This window comes from Muntiacus reevesi, chromosome 4, assembly GCF_963930625.1.
Source record: "Muntiacus reevesi chromosome 4, mMunRee1.1, whole genome shotgun sequence".
NCBI lineage: Eukaryota > Metazoa > Chordata > Mammalia > Artiodactyla > Cervidae > Muntiacus > Muntiacus reevesi.
The window spans coordinates 116,512,218-116,536,521 of NC_089252.1; the positions used below are offsets into that span (position 1 = coordinate 116,512,218).

Below are 24,304 nucleotides of genomic sequence, written 5' to 3' on the forward strand. Positions count from 1 at the left end.
TTGAAGCCCAGCTTCCTCTTGGACAGAAAATTCTTTCCCAGTGTAGGGGCCAGACGAGCGTGCAGCTGCCGTCCCCACTGTGGGAATCGGACTGGAATCTGCCGCAAAATTCCCCATCCTGCACAGGCCAGGGCTAGGGCGGGCGGGGGGCCAGGCCCAGAACAAGGCTTTGAGCCGGAGACCCGGGCAGGCCCGGCGCCAGCCTCCCTGACCTTCTGTGGGCAGGTGAGGCCCTCCCTGAGCCTCGGGTCCCTGGAGGATGAGATGGGGGTCACTGGACAGCAGCTGCGTGTGGGCTCCGGGCCCACCTGCTCTCGGGGGCTCCCTGGGGGCCGTGGGTGGGAAGAAGCCATGAGTCATTGTCCCCAGGGGCTTCGCCTGGGAAGCCCCCGCTGGCCACCGTGGGCTGGGCCTGGGAGCAGCTGGCAGGGGGCGAGGGCGGGGCGCTCCATCCAGCGGGGGTCCCCTCCAGAAACGGCCGGGACCCGCCTCAGGCCCAGACCCCACACCGGCTGAGGGGAGCCCGCCCTGCGTCCCTCCTCCGGCCCACGGGGGCCCCGGGGAGGGTGTGCCTGGCTGCTTCAGTCAGGCCGAGTCCCACCCCGGCCCCCCCAGGTCTTCATGTGTCAAGTGGAGCTGGTGATAAAATCCACTCCATCAGGCAGACGGGAGAACTGAGTAAGTGAGTCCTGGACCCGTGCTCAGGGCTCCGTGAGGCTGGGCTGGGGCCAAGGAGGGGCCAGGCATCCCGGGGTCATCTCACAGCGAGGGGTGGGCTGGCCGGGGCTGGCAACCCTGTCTCCCCCGCCAGACGGAGACCCTCGGGGGGTAGGCAGCCGCGCGCCTGGGAAGCGGCCGCCTGTGTCTTTGTTTCCCATCCACCCAGGCTTCCTCCAGGAGCTGGGGCAGACAGCCCCCTCGTCCTGGCCGCGGTGGGCAGGGCCGCGGCGGGCGGGTATTGGGTTGAGGCCTCTGGGGAGCTGACGGAGGATGCGGACCGCCCTCGCCTCCCGCTCGCCTCCCTCCCCGTCCCAGGCCGGCCTCTGGACGGAGGGCCAGCCCTGGGCCCCGGGTGGACGCCCCTCACTCGGCCCGCCCAGTGACTCACCGCTCCCCTGGCCCAGGGCCACCGCCGGCTCCTGGCAGGAGGCGAGGAGAGCGAGGTTGTGCCGGCAGAGCCGCGGGGTCGGGTGTGTGAGCCCCGCTCAGCCGGGAGGGGCTGGAGCCGCGGCCCCGGGGACGGGCTGGGACCTGCGGGGGTCCGAGGGGGCCTCCCCCTCCCCACGCTCCAGGCCTTCTCTGTCTCCTTCCCACCATGGAGAAGGAAGTGACCTGAGAGCCAGCCCCCCGACCGGAGCCGCCCGGGGCCGGAGGGCAGCGCCGTGGGCCCCCGGTCACCCGCTCCCCGCTAGCCAGGCATGAAGGGCGGTGGCAGCGCCGTGTGGAGCCTCATGTGGAAATACTGCATCTCCGTGAGGACCCTCAGGTACCAGGGGGACGGGCGAGTGGACGCAGCTGAGCCCAGCCGTGGTCGGTGGGCAGGGGCGAGCAGGCACCAGCTGGCCTGGTTCCGTTGGCTCCGGGAGGTCCAAGGCAGCCCAGCCCGAGGGCTGGAGGCAGGACAGGCCCCCCGGCACCCTCCCCCGGGGCTCTGATGGGGACGGAGCAGGATGATGCCCGGGTGCCCTGGGGGCGCCAGGCAGACTTGGTGTGGCTGGCGGCCTCGCCGGTGGGCACTTGCCGCGGCACACTGGGCGCAGTGGAGGGACCCGGGCCCCGTCCACAGCCGCCTCGACTGTCTGCCCGGGTGAGATACGCTCAGCACTCATCGTGGACCACGCGCGGGCCCCCACGCTGAGCCTGGACTCGGGCCCCAGGCTGCCCGTTTCACTGGACGTGGCGGGTGACGCCTCTTCGGCCAGAGTTTCCCACCTGCAGATCCTAGAGGCTTAGCGGGAGGGCTGAGGGAGGGAACAGTGGCAGGGCCTGGCTCCCAGCCAGCTCGGGGTAAGCTGACTTCCCCCTCCGCCAGCTGGGGGGGTGCCCGGAACCAGGTGTGATGGGGGTGGAGACGGAGGTGCAGCAGAGCTCGCTGGAGCAGGGGCACCACCCCCGACCTCAGCCGGTCCCAGCCCCACCCCCGCCGCCGGGGCCTGTTCCAGCCTCCACAGCTGCTGAAAGGGCTCAGAGCTGTGACCTCAGACCAGGCTGGGCTCGAGGCTATAGGGGTTGGGTGGGGCTTCGAGACCCTGCCTATTTGGATAACACCTTGGGGCATAGTTTTTACTTCAAGGGGAGGTTTTAGGAAGAATAAGGGATGGGAAGATCCCCCCTCTTTCTTCTTCACCCTGTAAACTATATAAACTTTCCCTTGCTTCCTCCCTCCCTTCCTGCCTTCTTTCCTTCCCCAAATACCTGTGACCACTTATATGAAATCCCTACAATAAAATAAATAATAAAACGTCAGGGTCAGGAAAAACACAGTTCAGGATATCATGATCTTGCAGGGAAAACAAAAAGTAGAGCAGGAGAGAAATGTGCAGGGTCCTGGGGTCCTTTTGTGGAGATAAAAATGACTGAGCTTCCCAGCAGCCAAGGGAAAAACGGAAAGCCAGCCTCCCAGTTCTCTCTCCGCATGAGAAGCCAGCATGTCAAGGACCATGGTTGTCTCTGCTGCTAGGGGAGAGCGTGTGGGAGCCCTGGGCCTCACCCTGAGTAGACGGGAGGGTGAGAGGCATTGCAGGGCCAGGCCGAGGGCAGACAGTGAGGGCTGAGACTTCCCGCTGGCTGTGGGAACCGAGCGAGGAAAGCTCCCCCCGAGTGTGAGTCAGCAGCTGCCTGTCCCTCCTCAGCCCCTGGGACAGACCTCCCCGGGCGGGCACCTCGGAGGCCGGGCTGGGCAGAGGGCGAGTCCCTGCGTGCCCTTCCCTGTGGCCGCAGCGGGATTTTCCTACGTCCTGTTCTCTCCGTGGTTTCCGGGGACTGGCGCTCGGGAAACCTCAGGGCTTGTTAACAGGATGCAGTGGGCCCAGGCCTGGAGGGGGTCCGCCTGCCAGGACCTCACCCCTGGAGGGGAGCGGCCCCCCAGGTCCTGCGTCTTCCGGGCGGGGGTCATCACAGCCCCCAGGGCTTGGGGGGCCCGGTGGGTGCCCCCTTGTGTTGCGGGCACTGCTGGCCGTATGGTGGTGACGGCCGTCAGTGACAGGACCAGCTCCAGGGGCGTGCGGGCACCATGATTGGCTCTGGGTCTGCCCCAAACCCTCCCTTAGTGCCTGTGAGTACAGGGCGCTGTGTGGTTACTTGGCAGGACAGGCCTGGGGCCGGGCGGGGACGGGGGCTTCAGGCTCCAGCAGGCGTGCTCTGGTCCAGAGGCCTAGGGGCCCACACCCCACTTGTTTGGGGAGCCCCCGAGAGAGCCAAGGCCACTCCCCGAGTCAAACAGAGCGGGCCAGCCCGCACTGGGGTGGGGGGATCCCGGCTCCCGGCCCCGGGGGGTGGGGGGGAGAGCTGAGTCAGCAGGCCTGTGGGGCGGGCGGGCAGCGCCTACGAGGACAGACTGCGGGGCTGCGATGGACCCGCATAGTTTCCCACTTGCGTCTTCAGATTCCGCGCCTCCTGTGCCGGTCGCCCTGGCCGGGCCGCTCACATCTGGAGAAACGCGAGGTGTGTGGGGAGCAGGCTGCCTGGCCAGGCGTGGCCCCCTGCCAGCGCTTCGGGGGCTGCAGCCAGGATGCCGGCGGCAGGGTCCCAGGGACTCCGGGGACTCGGGCTGAGGTCGCTGAGCGGGGACCCCAGGCTCGGGGCGAGATGGACAGAGCTTCGGGGAACAGGGCGCAGAGCCCCCCCGCCGGCCCGCGGCGGTGGGTGTCAGATGCGCAGCCGCCGGCCAGCTGCTGAGCTTCTCTGGCCGTTTCCTCGCCTGTTAGGTGGGCGGGCGGTGCCGGCAGGGTGGGCTTCTTGGGGTGGTCCTGAGGGGGTCCCCATCAGCACCAAGAGTCTGGGAGCGGCTCAGCCCTTCCTATCGCATAAGTGACTTTTAGGGTTGTTCTGAGATTGAATGAGTTGGTGCCTGTGGGCCTGCAGGAGGGCAGGGTGTGTGTGTGTGTGTGTGTGTGTGTGTGTGTGTGTGTGTGTGTGTGTGTGTGTGTGTGTGTGTGTGTGTGTGTGTGTGTGTGTGTGTGTGTGTGTGTGTGTGTGTGACGGGTCGGGCAGGAAAATCACTTGTGCATCTGGCATTATTTGGGGAACGAGAGATCGGTTTCTGCCCTGGGGGACTGGTGGGTGGGGCGTTTGAGCTGCGGTGGAGGTGGGGGGTGTTGGAGCTGCCGGTTGGGGGGTGGAGAACAGGGCAGCCCCTTGGGGCGCAGGCTGGGGATGGGGCGGTGGGGAGCCTGGCCGAGCAGACCCCGCCCCCGGCATCTGGGAAGGAGGGCTGGGGCGCAGCTGGCAGCTGGGCCCCGGGGGCATCCAGGGAGCGTCCCGGACGGTGAGCCGTCCGAGGCCCCTGCGCGGGGCCTGTGTGCACACCTCCGGGCGGGGGCTTGCGGCCTGCACGCCAGCTTCTCCCGGACCCTCTCTGGGCAGCCGGGGCGGGAGATCCGAGCTCACACAGACCCTCAGACTTCAGACCCCCTGAGCCTGCTGCTCCCTCGCCTGCCCCGCCCCCCAGGGAGTCTGTGCAGAACTTGAAGACCTACTCAGTGCCTGGCACCTACCCTGGGAGGGGCCCCCCCACACCACCGCCTGGGGCAGAGGAGGCGCCAGGGCCCTGATGACCTGGCGTTATTAGCTTCCTGCTGGGGTCACTGGGGGCCCTCCTTGGTGGGCGGCTCTCACCCTCAGGGAGCCGGGTGGGGAGGCGGCGGAGGGGAGCACAGCCCACCCCAGCAGGTGCGGAAAGCCGGAGCCCACGGCAGTGAGGACGTGGACGGCCAGGTCTCACAGGGCTGTGTCCCGGCTGGAGCCGGACAATAAATAGACGGATGAAGACGCCGTCTTCAGGCAGGGACTCGGGGAGGAGGGTGAGACTGGGGGAGTGATGGAGCGGTTGGACAGAAGGGGCCACGTGACCTGGTGGTCCAGAGAGGCTCCCCAAGTGCCCTTCAGCTGAAGAGCGGGCCCGTCCCTGCAGCGGAACGTTGTCAGCCGTAAAAAGGGATGACGCGCTGGTACACGCTGCGACATGGACTAACCTTGAGAATCACAGATGAAGGGACGGGGCGGGGCATGCAAGGCCACAGAGTGTGCGGTTCCACTTACACGGACATCCGCAGGAGGCGACTCCCCTGATCCAGGAATACACGAGAGTTTGTCCGGGCTGGGGTGGGATGCAGAGGGACTGTCTAACGGGTGTTTCTTTCTGGGATGATGAAAATATTCCAGCCTTAGATGGTGGTGATGTTTCCACGACTCTAAATGCGCTGAAAACATTGGCTTGCACACTTAATTTTTTTAATTTTTATTTTGGCTGCACCATGAGGCATGTGCGATCCTAGTTCTCTGACCAGGGATTGAACCCTGGAAGCGCTGAGCCTAGCTATGGAGCCGTCAGGGAAAGCCTGTGAACGGCACACTTTAAATGGGTGAATGTTACAGAACTTGAGTCCTATCTCAGCAAAACGGTTTTTAAAACAAGACAGAGGAAAGAAACACCTGGGTCTGGGGTGGCCTTGAGCTGAGAGTGGCAGGAAGGAGTGAACTCGGCAGGTCCAGCGCCCTGAGCTGGAGCACTCAGGGCAAGGTGGGAGGTGGGAGGGCGGGTGGGGGACGGATGTGCCGTCCGCAGGGCCCCGGGTCGGGTTGAAGACTTCAGAGTCGGCTGCGGCAAGGCAGGGCGCGGAGCAGGATAAAGCTACCACCGTGCTTTCTGTTTCAAAGCAATCAGGCTGTCACGAGGAAACAAGACGGTGGGGGTGGGGGTACGCGCTGTGGGCTGGAGGGGCTGGAGAGAGCAGTCAGAGATGCCCGGGGGGCTGCCCCAGGGAGACAGACTGGCCCCCCGGGGGAGCACCTCCTGGAGGAGGGGGTCTGGGCATGGCCTGCAGGAGTGGGGATGGGCCGGGCAGTGACCAGGGGTGGCCAGGGGCCCTGCAGGTGGGGGAGTGGGAGCTGAGTGCGAGGAGGCCGGCTGACCGCCCCACACCTGGTCCCCGCTGGGCCAGAGCAGCTTTGAGGCTAAGTAGGGCAGAGTCCTCCAGGCCACCTGTCGTCGCCTTTGTCCTGCCCGCCCAGGCTGGCCCGCAGCGAGAGGGCCAGCGCCGAGTGGCCAGAGACCCAGCCGGGGCCCTGTGCTTCTGAACAAAGCAGGCTCGAGGAAACTCGAGTGGCCGCTGAAACGCGATCGGCCGCGAGAGACTGGCCAGCAGGGAGCTGCATTATTCATTGAGCGGAGCCCCTGGGGCCTGCCTGGTCTCCGGCCACCTGCATGGCCCAGACCTGGACGGAGCGCCCTCAGGGCAGTGTCTGGCCCGGGTGAGGGCGGCGGGGCCCGAGGGTGCCCGGGGCGTGGTTTCCTGGATGCAGGCTGAGCTGGGAGGAAGTGGGACGTCAGGCCCCGGTCTGTGAGGCGAGGCGGGCGGCCCGCGGCTGGTGCCCCGGGGCCGCGGACACAGGCAGGGTGCCGGGCGCAGGAAGGCCGCCGCCCTCTCCCCAGGGACTGTGAGTACACCCACCGCCCGCCCCGGGGGGGGGGGGCAGGGACAGGGGCTTGGGCACCCAGGGGACCCGTGGGGGCGCCGACCGTCCTGGGGCAGCGGCCGGGCGGAGGATCTCTCGCGCCGCCCCGCCCCGGGCTTTGGGCCGCTTCCTGGGACTGTTTTCTGCTCCCGCGTCTCAGCGCCTGGGCAAGGCGGCATGTCGGTGGCCCAGGTGTTCCCCACAGCGGCCCGGAAGGGCGGCCGCAGCTGCGGGAGGGAAGTTCGCTGGCTTCCCCAGGGTGAGACCCGCCCCATGCGCTGGAGGAGGGGGATGGCCAGAGCCCCTCAACTCACACAGGCCAAGGTTCTCTGCCTGGGCCCCCACGACACCCCGAGAGAGAGAGGCTCTGGCCCATGCCCATTTCACAGCCGAGTCAACTGAGGCCCCAGAGGCCCCGTGTGTGGGGGGGGCGCCCCCATCCCCCGGGGAGCACACGCCCTGGGCCCTCGTGGGCTGCGGCAAGGGCGCAGAGGACCCCCCCCAGCTCCGGGTCCTGGGCTTCCTGTCCGCCCGTCAGTCCACGGGGGTCCACTGCGTCCTGAGCGGGCTCTGCCCCTTGGACGCCCCGCCCGCCCCACCGACAGCATGGCTTCTTTCTGAACTGGTCCAGCGTGGAGCCGTGAGGCTGGAGGGACTGGGGACAGTCCCGCTGGGGGGCAGCTCTGTGCCCGGGGAACAGCGACTCGGCGTGCGCAGCCCCTCAGGAAACCCCCGGGTGAGGCAGCCCGGCCACCTGGCCCTCAGGGAGATTCCCCGCCCCGGGGCCGTCACCCCTGGTGACCTGAGGGCGTGTGGGCGTGTCCGGCGTGCGAGGCGGACCTGGGCTTTGGACGCGGCGCAGCCCCCAGCCCCCCAGTGCGAGGCACCGCCAACTGCGGGGGGGGGTCCCGCAAGGACCCCATCGCTGGGTCCGCTTCTCCATTTGCAGGCGGCCGGACTCCTGTCCTAAGGAGGAGTCTCTGCCCCACAGGCCCCCTGGAGCCCGGACGGGGTGGGGGACGCACGGCTGAGGGGCGCGCTCCATCCAGGGCTGCCCTCTGAGCCGGGGCCAACAAAGGCTCCCCCTGACCAGCCACAGGGCTGCCCGCTGACCCCCTGGGCCGGGGGCCGCGGCGGGATCCCGGGGGTCAGGCTGCTCAGGGCCCAGGGCTCCGGCCGCAGCTGGTGGTCAGGCGTGACCTGTCTTTGACGGGTCCCAGAGTACAGCGGGGGCCCTGGCCAGGCAGATGGACGCCGCCCTGAGGGCAGGCGGAAGGGGGGTGATCCGGGCCGGGGCAGTGGGGCCTGGGTGGGCGCTGTGGTTGGCTCTCGGGGGGCCTCGGACAGGCTGCTTCCCCTCCCAGACCGCCCGACCTCAGCTGCCCCCCAGGCCCCGGACTCACAAGCTGAGCCCCCGCCGCGCCGCACACGCTCAGCACCGCAACGTCCCTAAACCCAAGCGTTCCACAGACATTTATTGAGCGCCTACTGTGAGCCAAGCACTGTGTCGTCTCTGGGCGTCCGAAAGGGCCGAACAGATCGGATAAAAAGGCACAGGAGGGGGGTGGATGCTGGGCCGGGGGCCACCGGGGCGAATATGGCTTATTTTCATGTGTGCGTGGGGCCCGTTTGACACAAAGCTGCAGGCAGACCCGATTCACAACCTCACGGCTGTCAGAGCTCAGGCATGGGCAGAGCTGAAGCATCACGAAGCACGTAGACCGAGGGCGATTGGAAGAGCAGGCGGCGGGCGGAGGGCCACGGCAGAGCCGGCCCGTGGGGACCCGGGGCCCTGAGCCGAGCGGTGCAGGCTGTGGGGAGCCGTGTGGGGCGTCCCGCCGCTCCCTCTCCTGAAGCTTCCTAAAGTCCCCGGACCGAGTCCCCGCGGCCACGCGGCCTCCTCAGCCCGGTTCTGCTCAAACAGGGTCTCAGGCTCAGCCCTCCTTCGTGCTGACCCTCCGAGGCCGCGGCTCGCCACCGTGTAGACGCCCGGGCCTGCCAGCCCTGGCTCTGCGCCCCGCCCATGCGGGCCCGGTCCGCTCTGCTTTCTCTGCCTCACGGTCACCAGATAAGTTCAGGTTGGTGGGGTCCCTTCCCTGCACACCTTGAAGAGTCCGGACCCTTGGGGAGTTTTCTTCCCCAGGCCTGGACACTTATTTGCAGGTGACACTTTTCCCTAAGGGCTTCCCCAATAGCTCACTTGGCAGAGAATCCGCCTGCAATGCAGGAGACACTGGCTCAATTCCTGGGTCAGGAAGATCTGCTGTAAAGGAGTACGATACCCATTCCAGTATTCTTGGGCTTCCCTGGTGGCTCAGCTGGTAAAGAATCCGCCTGCAATGCAGGAGAGCTGGGTTCGATCCCTGGCTTGGGAAGATCCCCTGGAGAAGGAAAGGCTACCCACTCCAGTGTTCTGGCCTGGAGAATCCCACGGACTGTATAGTCCATGGGGTCGCAGAGTCAGATACGACTGAGCAACTGTCACTTCACTTTCCCCTGGAGCCTGGCCTGGGTGGGACGCAGAGACCATGGAGCTGCCAGGCCCCCACCCCACACCGTCTGCTGGATACCTGCTGGCCTCATTGTGTTTGTAACCCTTTCTGTTGGGAGAGAGCCAGGGCTACGTAGAACCCCAGTGTCAGAGAGCCAGAGCGTGTGGGCCTTCAGACCCCTGCTCAGAAACAAGGCCACAGTCAGAGCGGGAGGACCGGCCAGGCGTGGGCGCGGGGCGTCTGGAGCTCCAGGTGGCCCGCAGGCCGGGACCCAGGTCCACTGGGGCCCGCATCTGCAGACCGTCAGCCAGGTGCCGGCAGGAGGGAGGGTCCACACGGCTGCCTTCACTCCAAGTCCCGTGAGTGTGGGCCAGGCCACCCTGAGGTGCCCTCGGACCTTCAACAAGAGCCTGTGGAGGGGCGGTCATCAACCCCCTTCAATGCATGAGCATCGCAGTGCCCAGAAATGAGTGTGACACCGCCCGCCTCTAGCACACAGTGAGACGCTAAGGCCGGCAGGGCAGAGTGCCTGGGCTGCACCCCGAGGCTGGCCGGGGCGCTGGGCTGCAGCTGGGCAGCGGGAGCAGGCTGAGCACCCAGACTTCCGTGAGAGCCCCTCTCGGTGGCTTTCTTGGGCATGTGACCTTGGGTGTCTCGGGTCACCTCACCAGGCTTCCCGGTAGAGGCCCTTTAGTTGCAAGTGACAGAAAAATTGGGATCACACAGGCTTCTCTATAAAAGGGGCTTCTCCGATTCGTGGAACTGGAAAGTCTGGGGGTAATGACTTCAGGCACGGCTGGACCCAGCAGCTCCGTTTATGGACGGGTTTGGACTCTTCAGCTCTGTCTTTGCTCTCCTCTCCGCTGGCTTCGCGTTGGCCTTCTCCACGCGGGTGCCTGGCACATGTGGGGAGTGCTCCCCGACCCTGTGATGGGCCAGCTGCAGGGCCAGGCGGTGGCGAGCCTCACACTGCTTCTGTCCCGGCGTGTTGTTGGCCATGCCCTGGGGGAGAGGGGACAGGAAAGAGGAAGTTAGAACACCGGCAGTCAGAGCTGAACGGGGGTGAGCTCCAAGGCCTGTGGGGGCCCCGAGGAGCAGCGCTGGGGTTTATATTCAGACAGCTTCCCCCGAGGCTTCCTGGAGGAGGCGGCAGCTGAGCTAAACTTTGAGGGCCTGGAGCTGACCTAGGGAGTGAGACGTGAGAGGGCAGGAGCCTGTGGTTCGTCCTGGGGCTCAGGCCAGCTCAGGACCTGCATGCAGCGGGATGAGCGGGCTGTGCCCGGCTCCCGGGGCACCTGCCCCAGCCCAGAGGTCAGGACAGCTGCCTGAGGGTGAGAAGGACGGGGTGCCAGGGTCTACGAGTGGGTGAAAGGTGGCCCGGCTTCCAGGCCGTGTGGACAGGGAAGAAAAAGCACTTAGTAAGCCCCTACTGTGTGCCCACAACTTTCTATCTGTTGCCCCGTCCTGGCCACACAATGGCCCTGGAGGTTCCTCGTCCCCTCTTTGCAGAGGATGAGCAGCGGCTGGATCGGAGCAAGGGTTGTCCAAGTCAGCCGTCTTTCCCCGCAAAGGCGGAACATGCGCCTCGCCCATCGGCCAGGGTCAGCAGCGTCCGCTCTACCGGCAGGAGACTGCGGGCTGTCCCCGGCTGCGGCGCTTGGGGAAGTCCACACGTTCAAAACAGTTGTGTGTTGAAACACCTTCCCAGCAGCAGGCTGACCACCAGGCCTCCCATCACCGGCAGCAAACACAGTCAATGTGAAACCCAGGGCCTGCAAACAGGGCTGCGTCAGAGCCGGGGTTGGTGGCGACTCGTGAAACCAGAGGCCCGCACGCCGCGGTGGCTACGGACGGTCACCTGCTCTGAGCAGCCAGAAGGCCAGCTTGGCTCTGAATCTTAAAAGTGATTTTTTTTTGGCCGGGCTGAGTCGTTGCTTTGTGTGGGTTTCCCCGCCTGCAGCAAGCAGGGGCTGCTCTTGGCTGCGCTGTGCGGGTTCCTAAGTAGAGTGCTCTCTCTTGGTCCGGAGTGTGGGTTCTAGGCGCTCCGGCTTCAGCAGCTGCGGCTCGCGGGCTCCAGAACGCAGGCTCGGTGGTAGTGGCTTATGGGCTTTGTTGCTCCGCAGCATCTGGAGTCTTCCTGGAGCAGGGGTCAGACCAGTGTCCCCTGCGAAGGCAGGCAGACTCTTATCCACTGTTCCACCAGGGAAGTCCTTAAGCAGCGAATTTTTAGAGCCCTTCTCAGCCGCCCCTAGAGCGTGTTCACTTGGCAGAGATAAGCCGGGTGGGCGCAGGGAGGTGTCAGGTCGGCGCCCGGCCCCCGTATGGCCGGCTCTGACTCCCCGGGCAGCCCCCCCGTGCGTCTCTGAGCCTCAGTTTCCTCCTCTGCAAACTGCAGGTCGCATTTCCAAGGTGAGGGTTAAATGCCACTGTACGTGGGCGCGTCCACGTGTCATGACGTCGCAGTGGCTCCATGAATGTCGGTGGTTACGTGGAGGAAAACGGCTGTTCTCTGTGTGATTATAATATTGTTATTTAATTTTTAATAGATATTTGGCCCTGACAGATCCCAGCTGTGGCATGCAGGGTCTTCGATCTTCCTTGTGGCAGGTGGGACCTTTAATTGCCAGATCTTGCCAGTAGTTCAGACGGTAAAGAATCTGTCTGCAGCGCAGGAGACCTGGGTTCGACCCCTGGGTTGGGAAGGTCCCCTGGAGAAGTGGAATGGCTACCCACTCCAGTGTTCTTGCCTGGAGAATCCCATGCACAGAGGAGCCTGGCGGGCCACAGTCCACGGGCTGCAGAGTCGGACACGACTGAGCGCCTGACGCTCCAGCGCTACTCGGGCTGCAGCAGGTGAACTGTAGGTTGCGGCTCGTGGGCGCTAGTTCCCTGAGCAGGGGTCGAACCCGGGCCCCCTGACTTGGGGCGCAGAGACTGGAACACAAGGGAGTGCTCCAGTGTTTTTAAAATTGTTGCCGTTTTTGCAATCATGGGCTCGAGCCAAGGGGGATACTGTTTGCTTTGGGGGGTGAGCCGCCGGAGGGCAGGCCCCAGGCCGGTGAGACCTGATGGTCAGGAAGTGCACTTGGAGAGTTCGCAGCGGGTGGTGAGCCTGTCACGTCCCAAGTCAGCGCAGCTGCTCTTTTCCTCAAAGGTCCTGTGAGATCACGGAAGCGCCACTGACCTTCACCCCTTACCCCTTACCCGGTGTATACTCGAGAGCTGAGGGAGGCCGGCTCTGCGTGGTGAACGGTGAAAGTGTTGGCTGCTTTTCACACCCCAAGGTGGCTGACTCTTCACAACCCCATGGCCTGCAGCCCACCATGGGATTCTCCAGGCCAGAATACTGGAGTGGGCAGCCTTTCCCTTCTCCAGGAGATCTTCCCGACCCAGGGATCGCACCCAGGTCTCCCGCATTGCAGGCGGATTCTTCACCATCTGAGCCGCCAGGGAGAAGCTTTGTTCTGCGGAAAGGGGAGTCCTTAGCAGAGGGCTCCAGACCGGCATCTGAGCCTGGGCCCGAGTGTGTGTAGACCCAGGCGGGTAGAGAGGGCGCAGACGGCGGCTGGGCTCTGTTGGTGCGTCTGGGGAGCTGCAGGCAGGGTTGGGTGGTGTGGGGTCTGGAAGGGATGAGGGCCAGATCGGGGCCAGAAAGGCAGGCGGGGGGCCAGAGCCCCCAGCGCTCTGCTCTCTGTGAGCGGGGAGTTTAGATGAGCCGTTGTTCTTTTGGTTGCACGTGATGAAAACAAACAAAAACCCAGGCTGGCTTGAGCGGAAGGGCAGCTTTATTGCCTTTGATTTCCCAAACAGACAGGGCTTCAGGTACAGTTTGACTCAGGAGCTCAAACCATGTGTCAGAGACACGGGTGTCTTTCTCCCCTCTTTCACAGCTTCACCCCCAGGCAGTCTCTGCTGGTGGGGGCCCCCGGCTCCTGGTTTCCTGTAGTCTGCTAATGCTCCCCGCAGAAACAGTTCCAACAAATCTCAGAAGAGCCTTGGGTCACAGGCTCATGCCTGGGCCATCGCTTTGGTGAGGGGGCGGAGTACTCTAGTTAGGGATGGAGTCCACGGACACAAGACAGACTTGAGTGGAGGAGGGGATCCCCCAGAGAAAACTGGGGCACCCCAGCCGGGCTGGGCAGGCGCAGTCTTCCAGCACCCCCGCTGTGATCTGATAGGAGGCGCCAGGCGCTGTGCTTGGCGACTTGACCTGCATCACCCCTTCCTGTCGGCCCCGTGAGCTGGGGCTTCTTAAGATCCCCATTATGCAGGTGAGAAAACCAAGGCCCGGGGAGTTACAGCCACTTGCCCAAGTTCACACCATGAACAAATGGCCCGCTGCCTCGAATCACCGTGACCCCAAAGCCCAGGCCCTTAACCGTCCGGCGCGCTGCCTCACGGTAATGGGACCTGGAGTAGGAGAGGATGTCTGGGGACCCCGTATGGAGGACGGGGTGCAGGGCCGGGCAGGGGGCGGGGCCACGCGGGCAGAGGGGAGGGCGGCACGGGGGTCACAGCTTTGGGGGCGGCCACAGCCCCCGGGTCCAGACGCTGCCAGCCTGGGGCCTGTGGGAAACCACACAGCCCCGTGAGAGCAGCCGTGCCTCCTGCTTTCTGCTCCGGGCGTCTTAGCAAGAGGACATGAGGTGTGAGGTTGCGTTTATGCTCCCCCCGCGGGCACAGGGGCCCTTCCGGGGAATTTCCGGAGGAAGTGGTCGGAGGGAGGTGACCGCCCACGGGGCCCAGGGCCGGGAGGGGAAGCAGCCGCTCCCCACTTCCCTCTTCAACCCCAAGGCTTCCCAGGCGAGAGGTCCGTCACCCTGGTGACATCACAGCAGGTCAGAGGTCGGCCCACCCACAGCCTCCTTGCACAGCGGGGAAACCAAGGCGGTGTGGGCGCAGCGGTCAGCCCCTGGAGAAGTCTGCGGCCTGAGTGCCAGGCCTCCATGCCGGCTGCCCTGCTGTGGGACCTCAGCGTGCCTCAGGGCTGCAAAGTGGACCTAAGATGACCTCCCGGGGGGGCAGAAGGAAAGGGCTGGAAGGCCTGGCACCCGCGGGGGTCGGTGAATGCCGGCCCTGACGATTCCCTCTTGCGCGTGAACTCGGAGGGAAAGCGGCGGAGACCCCACGTCCAGCTCTCTGCGGGCCAAGATGTGAGGCCTGGGGCGAGTCACCGCGCTTCTCTGGGCCTCAGTTTCCTTATCTGGGAAATGGGATCTTCCCCGGGCGTCTCTTGCCCGCTGGGCGGTGAGGCGTCCCCTCCCCTCACAGCTTCCCTTCCCGCCCGGCCGACCACCTGCAGCCTGGAGGCTCTGCTCACGCCCTGAGCGGTCAGGCCAAGGTCCCTGGTGCCCCCCCCAGGTGACAGCTGGCCCCCAGCGGGCGCCTCCGCTGCGGCCGTGGGCCGGTCAAGGGAGGAGGGCCCAAAGGTGCCTCTGGAGGCTGAGCCTTTGCTGACAGCGCCCTGGCCCCCTTCTGGGGATCCCCTTCTGGGGGTCCTCTTCTGGGGGGTCCTCTTCTGGGGGTCCTCTTTGGGGACCCGCCTGCCCCCATCCTCACTGTGGTGGGCGTGGGTCAGCACCCCGCCCACGGTGTGGCCGTCTCCCGCCGCCTGCCCCTCGGGCCAGGCTGGGAGCCGGAGGAGTGTCCGCAGGGTGTCGCTGCCTGCAGGGTGAGGGCCTGCAGAGGCTGGATCCTGAGGACGGCAGGGCAACGCGGACAAGCGTCTTTGCTCCTGAGTCTGTTTCATTGTTGTCACTCAGTCACGTCCGACTCTTTGGACCCCATGCCTTGCAGCCCGCCAGGCCTCCCTGTCCCTCACTGTCTTCTGGAGTTTGCCCAAGTTCACGTCCGTGGATTCGGTGACGCCATCCAAGCATCTCATGCTCGGTCACCCTGGGCCCCTGAGTGCCCGGAAAGTCCCAGGAGGCCCCACTCACTCGGCTGTGGTTGTTAGGCTGGGGCACCTCGCTGCCCACCTGTCGGTGGCCTCTGGTGGGCAGCTGGCATCTTTGGCATCCAAGAGGGTGAAGGTGGAGCTGCAGGGCCCTTGAGATGTGGCCAGGGGGTGGGGGGCCGGGCCCCACCTGGGGGGCAGGGGGCCAAGGAGAGGGGAGACGGACCCCAGCTCGGGCGGCGGGGGGCAGGGGCCGGGTCCCAGAGCCCGAGTTTGCTGACGCAGGGAATAGGTGGCCGTGCCTTGCAGTCGCAGAGTATGCGTCGTTAGGATTTTTCCGGCTTCTTGCTTACAAGGGTAGGGGTCATGGCTTGAAGTTCTTGTCACTGTATATAGAGTCAGGAACTAGCCGGTGAAACCACCCCTGAAGACCCCTTATGTTGCCGCGGCTTGCAGAGCCCCGGCTCGGTGCCCGCCCTACAGGGAGCTCAGTGCCCACGTGGGATGAATCCCTGGGCCACACCAGACGGGGGGCCACCACATCCCAGCTGACCTGCTCACCTCCTGCGTTGGCCCCGTTCTGCGTTTCCCGTAAACCTCCAGAAGTCACACTGCCCAGTACCGCGGCTGCTGGCCACGGGTGACTGCTTAAGTCTCAACTAGTGAAAATGAAGTTGTTCAAGAAGTCAGCCCCCCCAGCTAGCCCCATTCCCGGTGCTCAGTGGCCTCGCGGCTAAGAAGCCCCCTTGGCCCAGCTGTGGTCACCCCGGCCCCATGCTGGCCGCTCGGAACTCAGCCCCATCCCTGTCACCTCGAGAGGCTCCTGATCTGCTGGGGGCAGAAGGGCCAGAAACACGTGGCCCCAGAGTGGGAACAGGGCCCCCGGAGATTGCTGAGGGGGAGCCCTGGGGCCCCCTCGCGCCCCCAACCCTGTCCTCCCCGCGTGAAGCAGGTGCAGCCGGGGAGGGGGCCAGGGGTGGAGCGGGGGCCTGGGGGTGGCTCCAAGTGCCCTTCCCAGGCTTTTCTAGTAAAGGGAGCGTGCCTTTTCATCACCCCAAATGCCCACATACTCCCCCACCTCTGCCCAGGATGGTTAGTACCCATGGCTGAAAAACCGCAGCAAGCCGCGAGAACCTGTTTTAGAGGAACGTGAAGTCTGTGAGTTTTATTCACGGCGCAGCATCTGCTTTGGTTTGAAAGATGTTAACGTGTGAAGTGTAGTATTTGTTTAGTCTGCCGCCAGTGTTGCGTGTGTATATGGGATGCAAGCTCCCCTAAAATAACTCAGTCCCCTGCTCCCCGCCTGAGAAGTGAGGGACTCTCCAGGAACGGGCCTCCCTGGGCAGCGCCCGGGCGGCGGGGGCAGGGGCCACCTGATGGGGTCTCCACGTGGCAGCACGTTTGGGTCTCGTGGTGGGAGGGGGCGAGGTGCCGCCTTCACACCCTGGCCCCCATCCCTGCCTCCCTGAGCGCAGGCAGCCTGCAGGCCCCCAGGCCACCCGGGGTGCCGCTCGGAGGGGGCCCAGCCTGTCTGCCTGTCCGTCCAGGCCCCGGGCCCCGGCATTCGGGAGCCTCTTTGCTGTGTGGGGACAGAGAGAGTGCGGGGGACAGAGATTCACACCCTCCCCCTCCTACAGACCCCCGCCCCACCTGAACATGGGCGTCACGGGGCAGGGGTCTGTGTGGGTCAGGCTCGGGGGCGGTCCCGGGCACAGTAGGTGCTCAGTCCATATCACTGGGTGGGCGGGTGCCCCCGACATCCCCTCGGGCTCTGGCTGTGTCTTATCTTTGGGGATACCCCAGGGGTGCGACAGGACGGACACCCCCGTGGGAGGTGTGTTCACAGCATTGTCCGTGCCTTTTCTCCCCTGGGGGCCATGGCTTTATTCTCAGGGGTATTCAAGTCCCACTCAATATATTCATGTGTAGATTCATTGAGTTATTTTGAAACAATTTCAGTCCTGAAGACACCTGGAAGAATTGAAAGGAAAAAAAAGTCTTCCATGCACCTTTCACCCAACTTCATCATAAGCAACATTTCACCAAGTTTCACTCTTTCACAAAAAGACTTCTCTCCCAGAACTTTTTGAGAGGTCATCACAAACTTGCAACCCAGTGACCTTTACTCCTAAATAAGGCTTCAGCTTGTGTTTCCTAAGAGCAAGGACATTCTCTTATGTAACCACGATCCAGGAGCCAGATTCATGAGACAACGTGGACACAGTTCTAGGATCTAAAATACACTTTAAAGGGACTTCCCTGATGGTTCAGTGGTTAGGACTCCACTGCAGGGGGAGTGTGCCCTACCCCTGGCTGGGTAGCTAAGATCCCACATACTGCACGCAGTGCCGCCAGAAAGATTTTTTAAAATACAATTTACAGTCATGTTTCACCAGTCATCCAAGAAATGGCAAGTCTTTTTTTCCAATCTCCGACCTTGCATTGTATTTCGTCATCATGGGTTTTTTTTTTTTTTAAACTTTACCAAGGTTTAATTTTTGCACATAAAATTCACTCGTGTGAAGTGTACAATGTAATGATTATTAGTATATTTACAGAGCTGTGTAACTGTTGGCGCAATTTTATTTTAAATAATTTCAAATCGTCTTGAAAAGAACCCTCGTGTCTTTTTTCCGTCACTGTCTTGTCCCGCCTCAGTCCCCAACAATCCCTAATCTTTCTGTCTGTAAATTAACCTTTCTGAGCATTTCATAGAAATGGAATCACACAGGAAATGACCTTTTGTGACTGGCTTCTTCCACTTGGCCTGTTCAAGGTGCAGCCTTGCTGTGGCAGCGGGCAGGACATCACCACTTCTTAGGCAGACTCTTGCAGAGATAGACCGCGTGTAGTTTATCTACTGACCACAGATGAGGAACACTTGGGTGGTTTCCAGTTTTCGAGTATTGCGAGCATCCTGCTCGGGACATCACCATACAAGTGGTTACATTCTAAATACAAGTGTCTCTGGTTCTGATGATTTGCAGATATTTTCCTCCAGTCTGTGGCTTCTGTTGTGTTAGTTTCAGACGTACAGCAAAGTGGTTCATATATATACACACACTTTTTAAGATTCTTCTCCATTGTAGGTTATTACAAGGTATTGAGTACAGTCTCTTGTACTTTATAGTAGGTCCTTGTTGGTTATCTGTTTTATATTGGTCGTGCCTTTTGAAGTGAAGTGCAAACATTTTGAAAAAGTCCAGATTGTCATGTTTTTGTTTTATTTCTTATATCTTTGAAGTCATATCCAAGAATCACTGCCTAATTCAAGGTCAGGACGATTTCCGCCTCTGTTTTCTTCTAAGAGTTTCATAACTTTAACTCTCAGTTTCATAACATTCAGCTCTTTGATCAGTTTGAGGTAATTTTTGTGAATAACGGGAAGCGAGGGACCATATGCAGCACTTTTTCTGGGTGGATTAACCAGTTGTCCCAGCGCTGTTTATTGCAGAAACAATTCTTCCCTATGAATTGTCTTGTCAAAAACCCTTTGACCATAGAGAGTAGGGGTGGGGAGAAAAGGTTTTAAAAACCACTTGACTGTGATACAATGCTGTTTAAAGTGTATTTTGTAAAATTCACATGGCCGCGTCGGGTCTTAATTGCAGCACGTGGGACCTTTGTATCCTCATGCGGTATCTCTCACCAGGGTGCACAGACGTTCTAAGTTACTCTGCGGAACGTGGGATCTCAGTTCCCCAGGCAGGGATCGAACCCGTGTCCCCTGCTTTGGAAGGCGGATTCTCAACCACTGGACCATCAGGGAAGCCCCCCAAATGTTACCTTCGTGAAGATGATGACCATCCCCCATTTAACAACAGTGTATTCCAGACCACTGGGACGACGCTAAAAACCGAGTTCTGCTGCCTGGTTTCTGCGACTGTTTTTCCTGTTGTGTTTCTGGACTCGTGGCCATCAAGGGCTCCTCTGATGAATTTACACGTTGCATTGACACCATGTAGCTCTGGGTGCAGTGTTCCTTCAAGTGTGCTCTGATGAACCTTGCAAGCTGCCTTCTTAGGTGTCCGCCCGTTCTTTTTTCTTTTTTTTTTTTGGAAAAATATTTATCTATCTGGTTGTGCCAGGCCTTAGTTGCAGGACATGGGACCTTCAATCTTCATTGCTGCAGATTTCAAATCCTTTTTTTTTTCTTTCCAATCCTCTTGAAAAGAAATGATGCATGTGGAATCTTTAGTTGTAGCATGTGAACTCCTATCTGCAGCATGTGGGATCTAGTTCCCTGACCAGGGGTCAAACTCAGGCCCCCCGCATCGGGAGTTCGGAGTCTTGGCCACTGGACCACCAGGGAAGTCCCTCCACCGGTTCTGAAGTTTGGGAAGCCCTTAGTGTAGAACCATTTCTCAGGTAGGAAAGTAGAGGCCTGTATAGAGAAAGGGAGGGGTCCAGGGCCATGCATCTGTGAGAGCCTGCAAGCCCGCACAGAGGCCGCGAGGAGTAAGTAAGAGCCTCTTCGGAAGTCATTCAGCCCCCAGCCTCGGTCTCCTCACCTGTAAAACAGACAGAGCATCAGTGCCTCTCAGAAGCACAAGCAGTGGACACAGTGCGGGAGAGAGTCCAGCTCCGAGCCCGCCTGACTCAAAGTGGGCACCGTGCGTGAGGCTGTGCCCACCACCTGGCCCTGCGCCCGGGTCCCCGTCCTCCAGGGCACGTCCTCTGCGCAGCAGAGCAGCCCTCAAGGGCCCCTCCCGGCTCCAGCCATCCCCCCACCGAGCCCACCTCACTGTCCCCAGGGCTTAGCCACTGACTGGGCACAGCTATCGCAGGCCCTGTGTCAATCGACGCGGGCGACACAGAGAGGCTTCCACCTCCATCCCCGCCCCGGGACGTGTGGGCAGCGAACAGACTCCTTAACTGATGGTTAGAGGACAGCGTGGCAGTGGTTATTTTTATTGTTAATAGCCAATGGTTCTTGAATTTCTGTGTGTGTGAGCCAAGATGTCTAGAGGAGGTAACATTTTTGCAGCTGGATCTAAAGGCTGGGTTCGGACTTCAGCTAACAGGCAAAAAGCATTCATTAGGGATTTTTGCCAGTTTGGTGTGGGGAGGGATAGAAGGATGAATAGAGGCCAGAAAGTGCCGAATCGTGAATGTCCAGCCACAGAACGTCATCGTGGTTCGGTGGGTGATGGGGGTCACAGATTATTGGGTGAGTGGTTCAGTCTCCCCACAGGAGGCATTGCTCCCCCCCTGCCCCCCCAACACCTCCACCCTGCACACGGGCCCGGTGCCTGGTCCTCTGTCCGTGCCCCTAGGAACAGATCTCCAACCCCGACCCGTGGGCCTGATCGAGAGGAAATGTGAACCCGGAGTTTCCGACAGGGCGCCGCGGGTGGAAGAAGGAGCAGGGACGGGCACGGCGGCCAGCCTGGAGGCTGCGGGTCAAGGCGGCGGACCCCCGGCCCCCCTCCCACCGCCCGCGGCCAGGGGCCCCACCTCCCGGCAGCATTCCACATCGGGCTGCCTCTTCCAGCCAGAAGGTTCTCGGGCTGACGTGACATCAGAGCTGCAAGGAGCTTTGGGCTTGCCCTGGCCTTCCTGCCTGCTCCTCCAAGGGGCCCCTGACGCTCAGAGGACGACGATCGTCCCCAGGGAGTTAGCCCCAGCCCAGGTCAGAGCGAGCCTCTCAACTGCCTGTGCGGTCTCAGAAATGATTCTTTTTAAAACATTCTCTTTTAGTTGCATGTAGTCCATCAGAGGGGCTTCCCAGGTGGAGCCAGTGGTCAAGATCCCGCCTGCCAATGCAGGTGGACGTCAGAGACTCGGGCTCGACCCCGGGGTCAGGAAGATCCCCTGGAGGAGAGCGAGGCAACCCCCTCCACTATCCTTGCCTGGAGAATCCCGTGGACAGAGGAGCCTGGCGGGCTACGGTCCATAGCGCTGCATAGGGTGGGACCCGAGCAAAGTGACTAACACACACACGTGCAGAGAGCACGAAAGATATTTAAATGGGACGTTTCAGTGAACCCCAGTCTCCTTCCCACTCAGCCCCCGGCTCTCCACGCTCTTTCCCAGGACACCAATGTACCAGTTTCTCAAGCATCTTGGCCAGAGATGACACGTCCACACACCCGCATGTGCTCTGAGCCCCCTTTCTTATGAAACAAAGCGATGCGCCATGCCCTGTGGCGCTCCTTGCTTTTTCCACTTACAGAAAAGTCTTACACTTACACTTGGAGACTGTTCCTTGCCAGTCACGTGCAGAAGGGCGTCTTTTTTGACCAATGCGTAGGTTTCTGCCGCCCAGGTGTATCGTGACAGTCATCTGTCGAGCAATCCTTCATTGGTGCACTCAGTTCAGTTCAGCCACTCTGTCGTGTCCGACTCTTTGCGACCCCATGGACTGAAGCAAGCCAGGTTTCCCTGTCCGTCACCAGCTCCTGGAGCTTACTCAAACTCACATCCATCGCATCGGTGATGCCATCCAACCATGTCACCCTCTGTCGTCCCCTTCTGCTCCTGCCTTCAGTCTTTCCCAGCATCAGGGTCTTTCATTGGTGCACTTGTAGGTGATAAGATTCCAATAATTTGTATTCACTTTAAAGACAGTTGCTTAATTTTTTAAAGGCGTGTAAAGAAGAAGCTTTAATTAGCCCATGAGCCTGTCTATGTGCAGATAATCCCTGATGACTTTTTAAAAACCAACTAACCCTCAGTTGTTGCTATTCTTAGTTTCTTAGTCCTGCCTGACTCTTTGCGACCCCATCGGCTGTAGCCCGCCAGGCTCCTCTGTCCATGAGATTTCCCAGGCAGGGATACTGGAGTGGGTTGTCATTTCCTTCTCCAAGGGATCTTCCTGACCCAGGGATCAAACCTGCATCTCCTGCCTTGGCAGGCAGATTTCTGACCAGTGAGACACCAGGCACGCCCTCAGGATACAGGGGTAAAACGAAAAGGAAACACTCCTCCCTCTCCCATCCCCACATCCTCCCAAAAGGCCACCATCCATAGCAGGTTGTTTGGGCGTGTGGGTATCCTTTCAGGGAGAAGCAGTAGGAAATGTCAGTACACACGTGTCTAACCTTTTACAATGTACACAAGAGGGACTGCAACATACAGCCTTCTGTCCCTTGCACTTCTCAGCAGAAAGGCGTCCTGGAGCTCTTCCTGGGAAGTCTCAGCCTGTGGGTGCCGTCATGCCGGCTCCCTCTCCCCCAGGGCTGGACACCAGAGGTGTTTCTCCTCTGTCTGCTCACTCTGACAGCGTGCTGTGTGCAACTGCCCTTGTATCTTTATGCCAGCATGCTAGACGCCTTTGGCAGGTCACCCTGCAAAAAAGCTTGTGCCATCTTGCACCCCACCCGCCAGTGCTCGGGGTGCATTCATCTCCCACTTGTCACAGCAAAAGCATCATCAAACTTGTTTTTTTTTTGCCAGCCTGGTAGACACACACGATGACAAACATGTTGTATCTCACTTTGTATTTTTTTAATGGGCATTTAATTACAAGTGAAATTGAATATCTTTCCATGAACCACTTGTTTGTATCCGCTGCTCTCTTTTTTCTAATTGGTTAGTCATCTTTTTCCCATCTCTTTAAAAGAGCTCTTTATGTATTAGGGAAATTAACTTTCATCTCATTCTCCTCAAGGAACTTCTGTCATCCGTGCTGCAGATCTTCTTTTTAAGCGAACCCTTTGTCTTTTTTACTTTGCGGTATGTGTTATTCCATGTAGAAGTTCTCATTTTTATATAGTTAGATTTATCCGGATTTTCTGCTGTGGCTTCTGGGAATACAAATATTTACACAGTGCATCTTACACAACCTTTGACACATTATCACAGTTGATCCTCAGAGCAGCCTTTGAAGGGGGGCAGGCTGAGGGTTTTTATCATCGGATCTGTTTTGCACATGCATTCAAACGAGGCTTAGAAAGGTGGTGGCTGAACAGATTCGAAGACCCTTGTTCTTCCCAGGCCCCGCCCCTGACTCCCCACAAGCCAGGTAACTCCCTCCTGGCATTGACGACGAAAGGAGATAGCTTCTTTGTGACAGCTTTTTTAATGATTAAAACTACAAGAATCTTCTGCAAGGCACCCTTTTTTTAAGTTTTTGAAAGCATAAAATTAGTTCACAGTTTTTAAAAACAAAACTTCCAATGATGACATGGAGTTTGGGGTCCCAGGGGGACCACTGTCCTGGTTTCAGTGAGCATCAGGGGTGAGGAAGACCTCCCAGGAGCGGGGCCATTCCTGGTCCATCTCTGCCATCACCAGGGCCCTGTGTATTCCCGGAAGCGCTCAGGTGCTCCTACGTGGGCAAGACAAGGAGACTTAGGTGGCCCTGCACTTGGCCGGCTGTGTGAGTGTGGCCACGAGACTTCCCTTCTCTGTGCCGCCCTTGTGTGTGAAACCCGGATCATCGTTCCCAGCCTAAGTAAATGAACAAAGTGTCCACCTCTCACCTCTCATCTGCCTGTTCCTTCCAGCATCCACGGCCTACTCCCCACCTGGCCCCGGTATCCAGAGCCAGGAGCTGTCCCCCCACCGTGCCCCAGAAGCCCAGAGAGGGACGTGCCTTGCCCAAGGTCACACAGCCCAGGGTGGCAGGGCGCTCGAGGCGACTGTCTCCTGACTCAACCACATCACGGGCCTCCTCCCCTCTGGACCGCTGCGGCCGGCCCCAGCCTGCTGTCTCGCCGTTTCTGGCCACCAGGGCGCGCGCCCTAACCGGCCGGGCTGCGGCCGCCGTGCTCCCACGTGGCCGGGGGCTGCCCGCTGCCCACCCAAGGAAGGCCTCCTTAACCTGGGGTCAGGGCGCTCAGAACTGCCCTACCCACCAGGCAGCGCGCCCTCCTCGGGTGCTTGTTCCCGGGGTACAAACCTCCTGGAGCGCCCTGCCCCTTGCAGGCAGCCTGCGCCGCTCCGTCCCCACGCCTGTCCGTCTCCGAGGCCGGGCCGCCCCCCGACGCCCGCCCCCAGCAGTCCGTGGGTGCCCAGTCCGTGTTTGCTGTTGGGTAGGGGGCGCCGCCGGCAGGCCGGGACCCTCGTCCCCAAGCCGCCCGGAGCGGGTTACACAGCCCTCCCGCCCAGCACGCTGCGCGACCCTGGCCCGTGGCTGACGCTCTCTGGGCCTCGGTCTTCTCATCCGAGAACTGGGCGCCTGGGGGGAGGGGGCTGGGCATGACCGGCGGGGACGCGGTCCTCCGTGGGAGGCGCCTGCGGCTGCGGCTCCGGGGTGTTTATCTGGGGGGTCTCGGGGAGTCGGAGCGAAAGGCCG

The 24,304-nt window shown here is 61.3% G+C and overlaps 1 protein-coding gene across 4 annotated transcripts in view; it reads left to right on the plus strand.

Moving 5' to 3' along the window:
• The first annotated feature begins 1,264 nt into the window (after positions 1 to 1,264).
• Positions 1,265 to 24,304, plus strand: part of IQSEC1 (IQ motif and Sec7 domain ArfGEF 1) — a 98,666-nt gene continuing 75,626 nt past the window's right edge. Inside the window, exon 1 of one of the 4 annotated variants that reach the window (XM_065934000.1) lies at positions 1,265 to 1,486. In XM_065934000.1, coding sequence (XP_065790072.1) covers positions 1,419 to 1,486 — 68 coding nt within the window. In that variant the 5' untranslated portion in view covers positions 1,265 to 1,418. Of the gene's footprint in view, positions 1,487 to 6,578; positions 6,658 to 24,304 lie in introns of those variants that run through there. The other 3 variants (XM_065934002.1, XM_065934004.1, XM_065934005.1) reach the window with 3 other exon arrangements.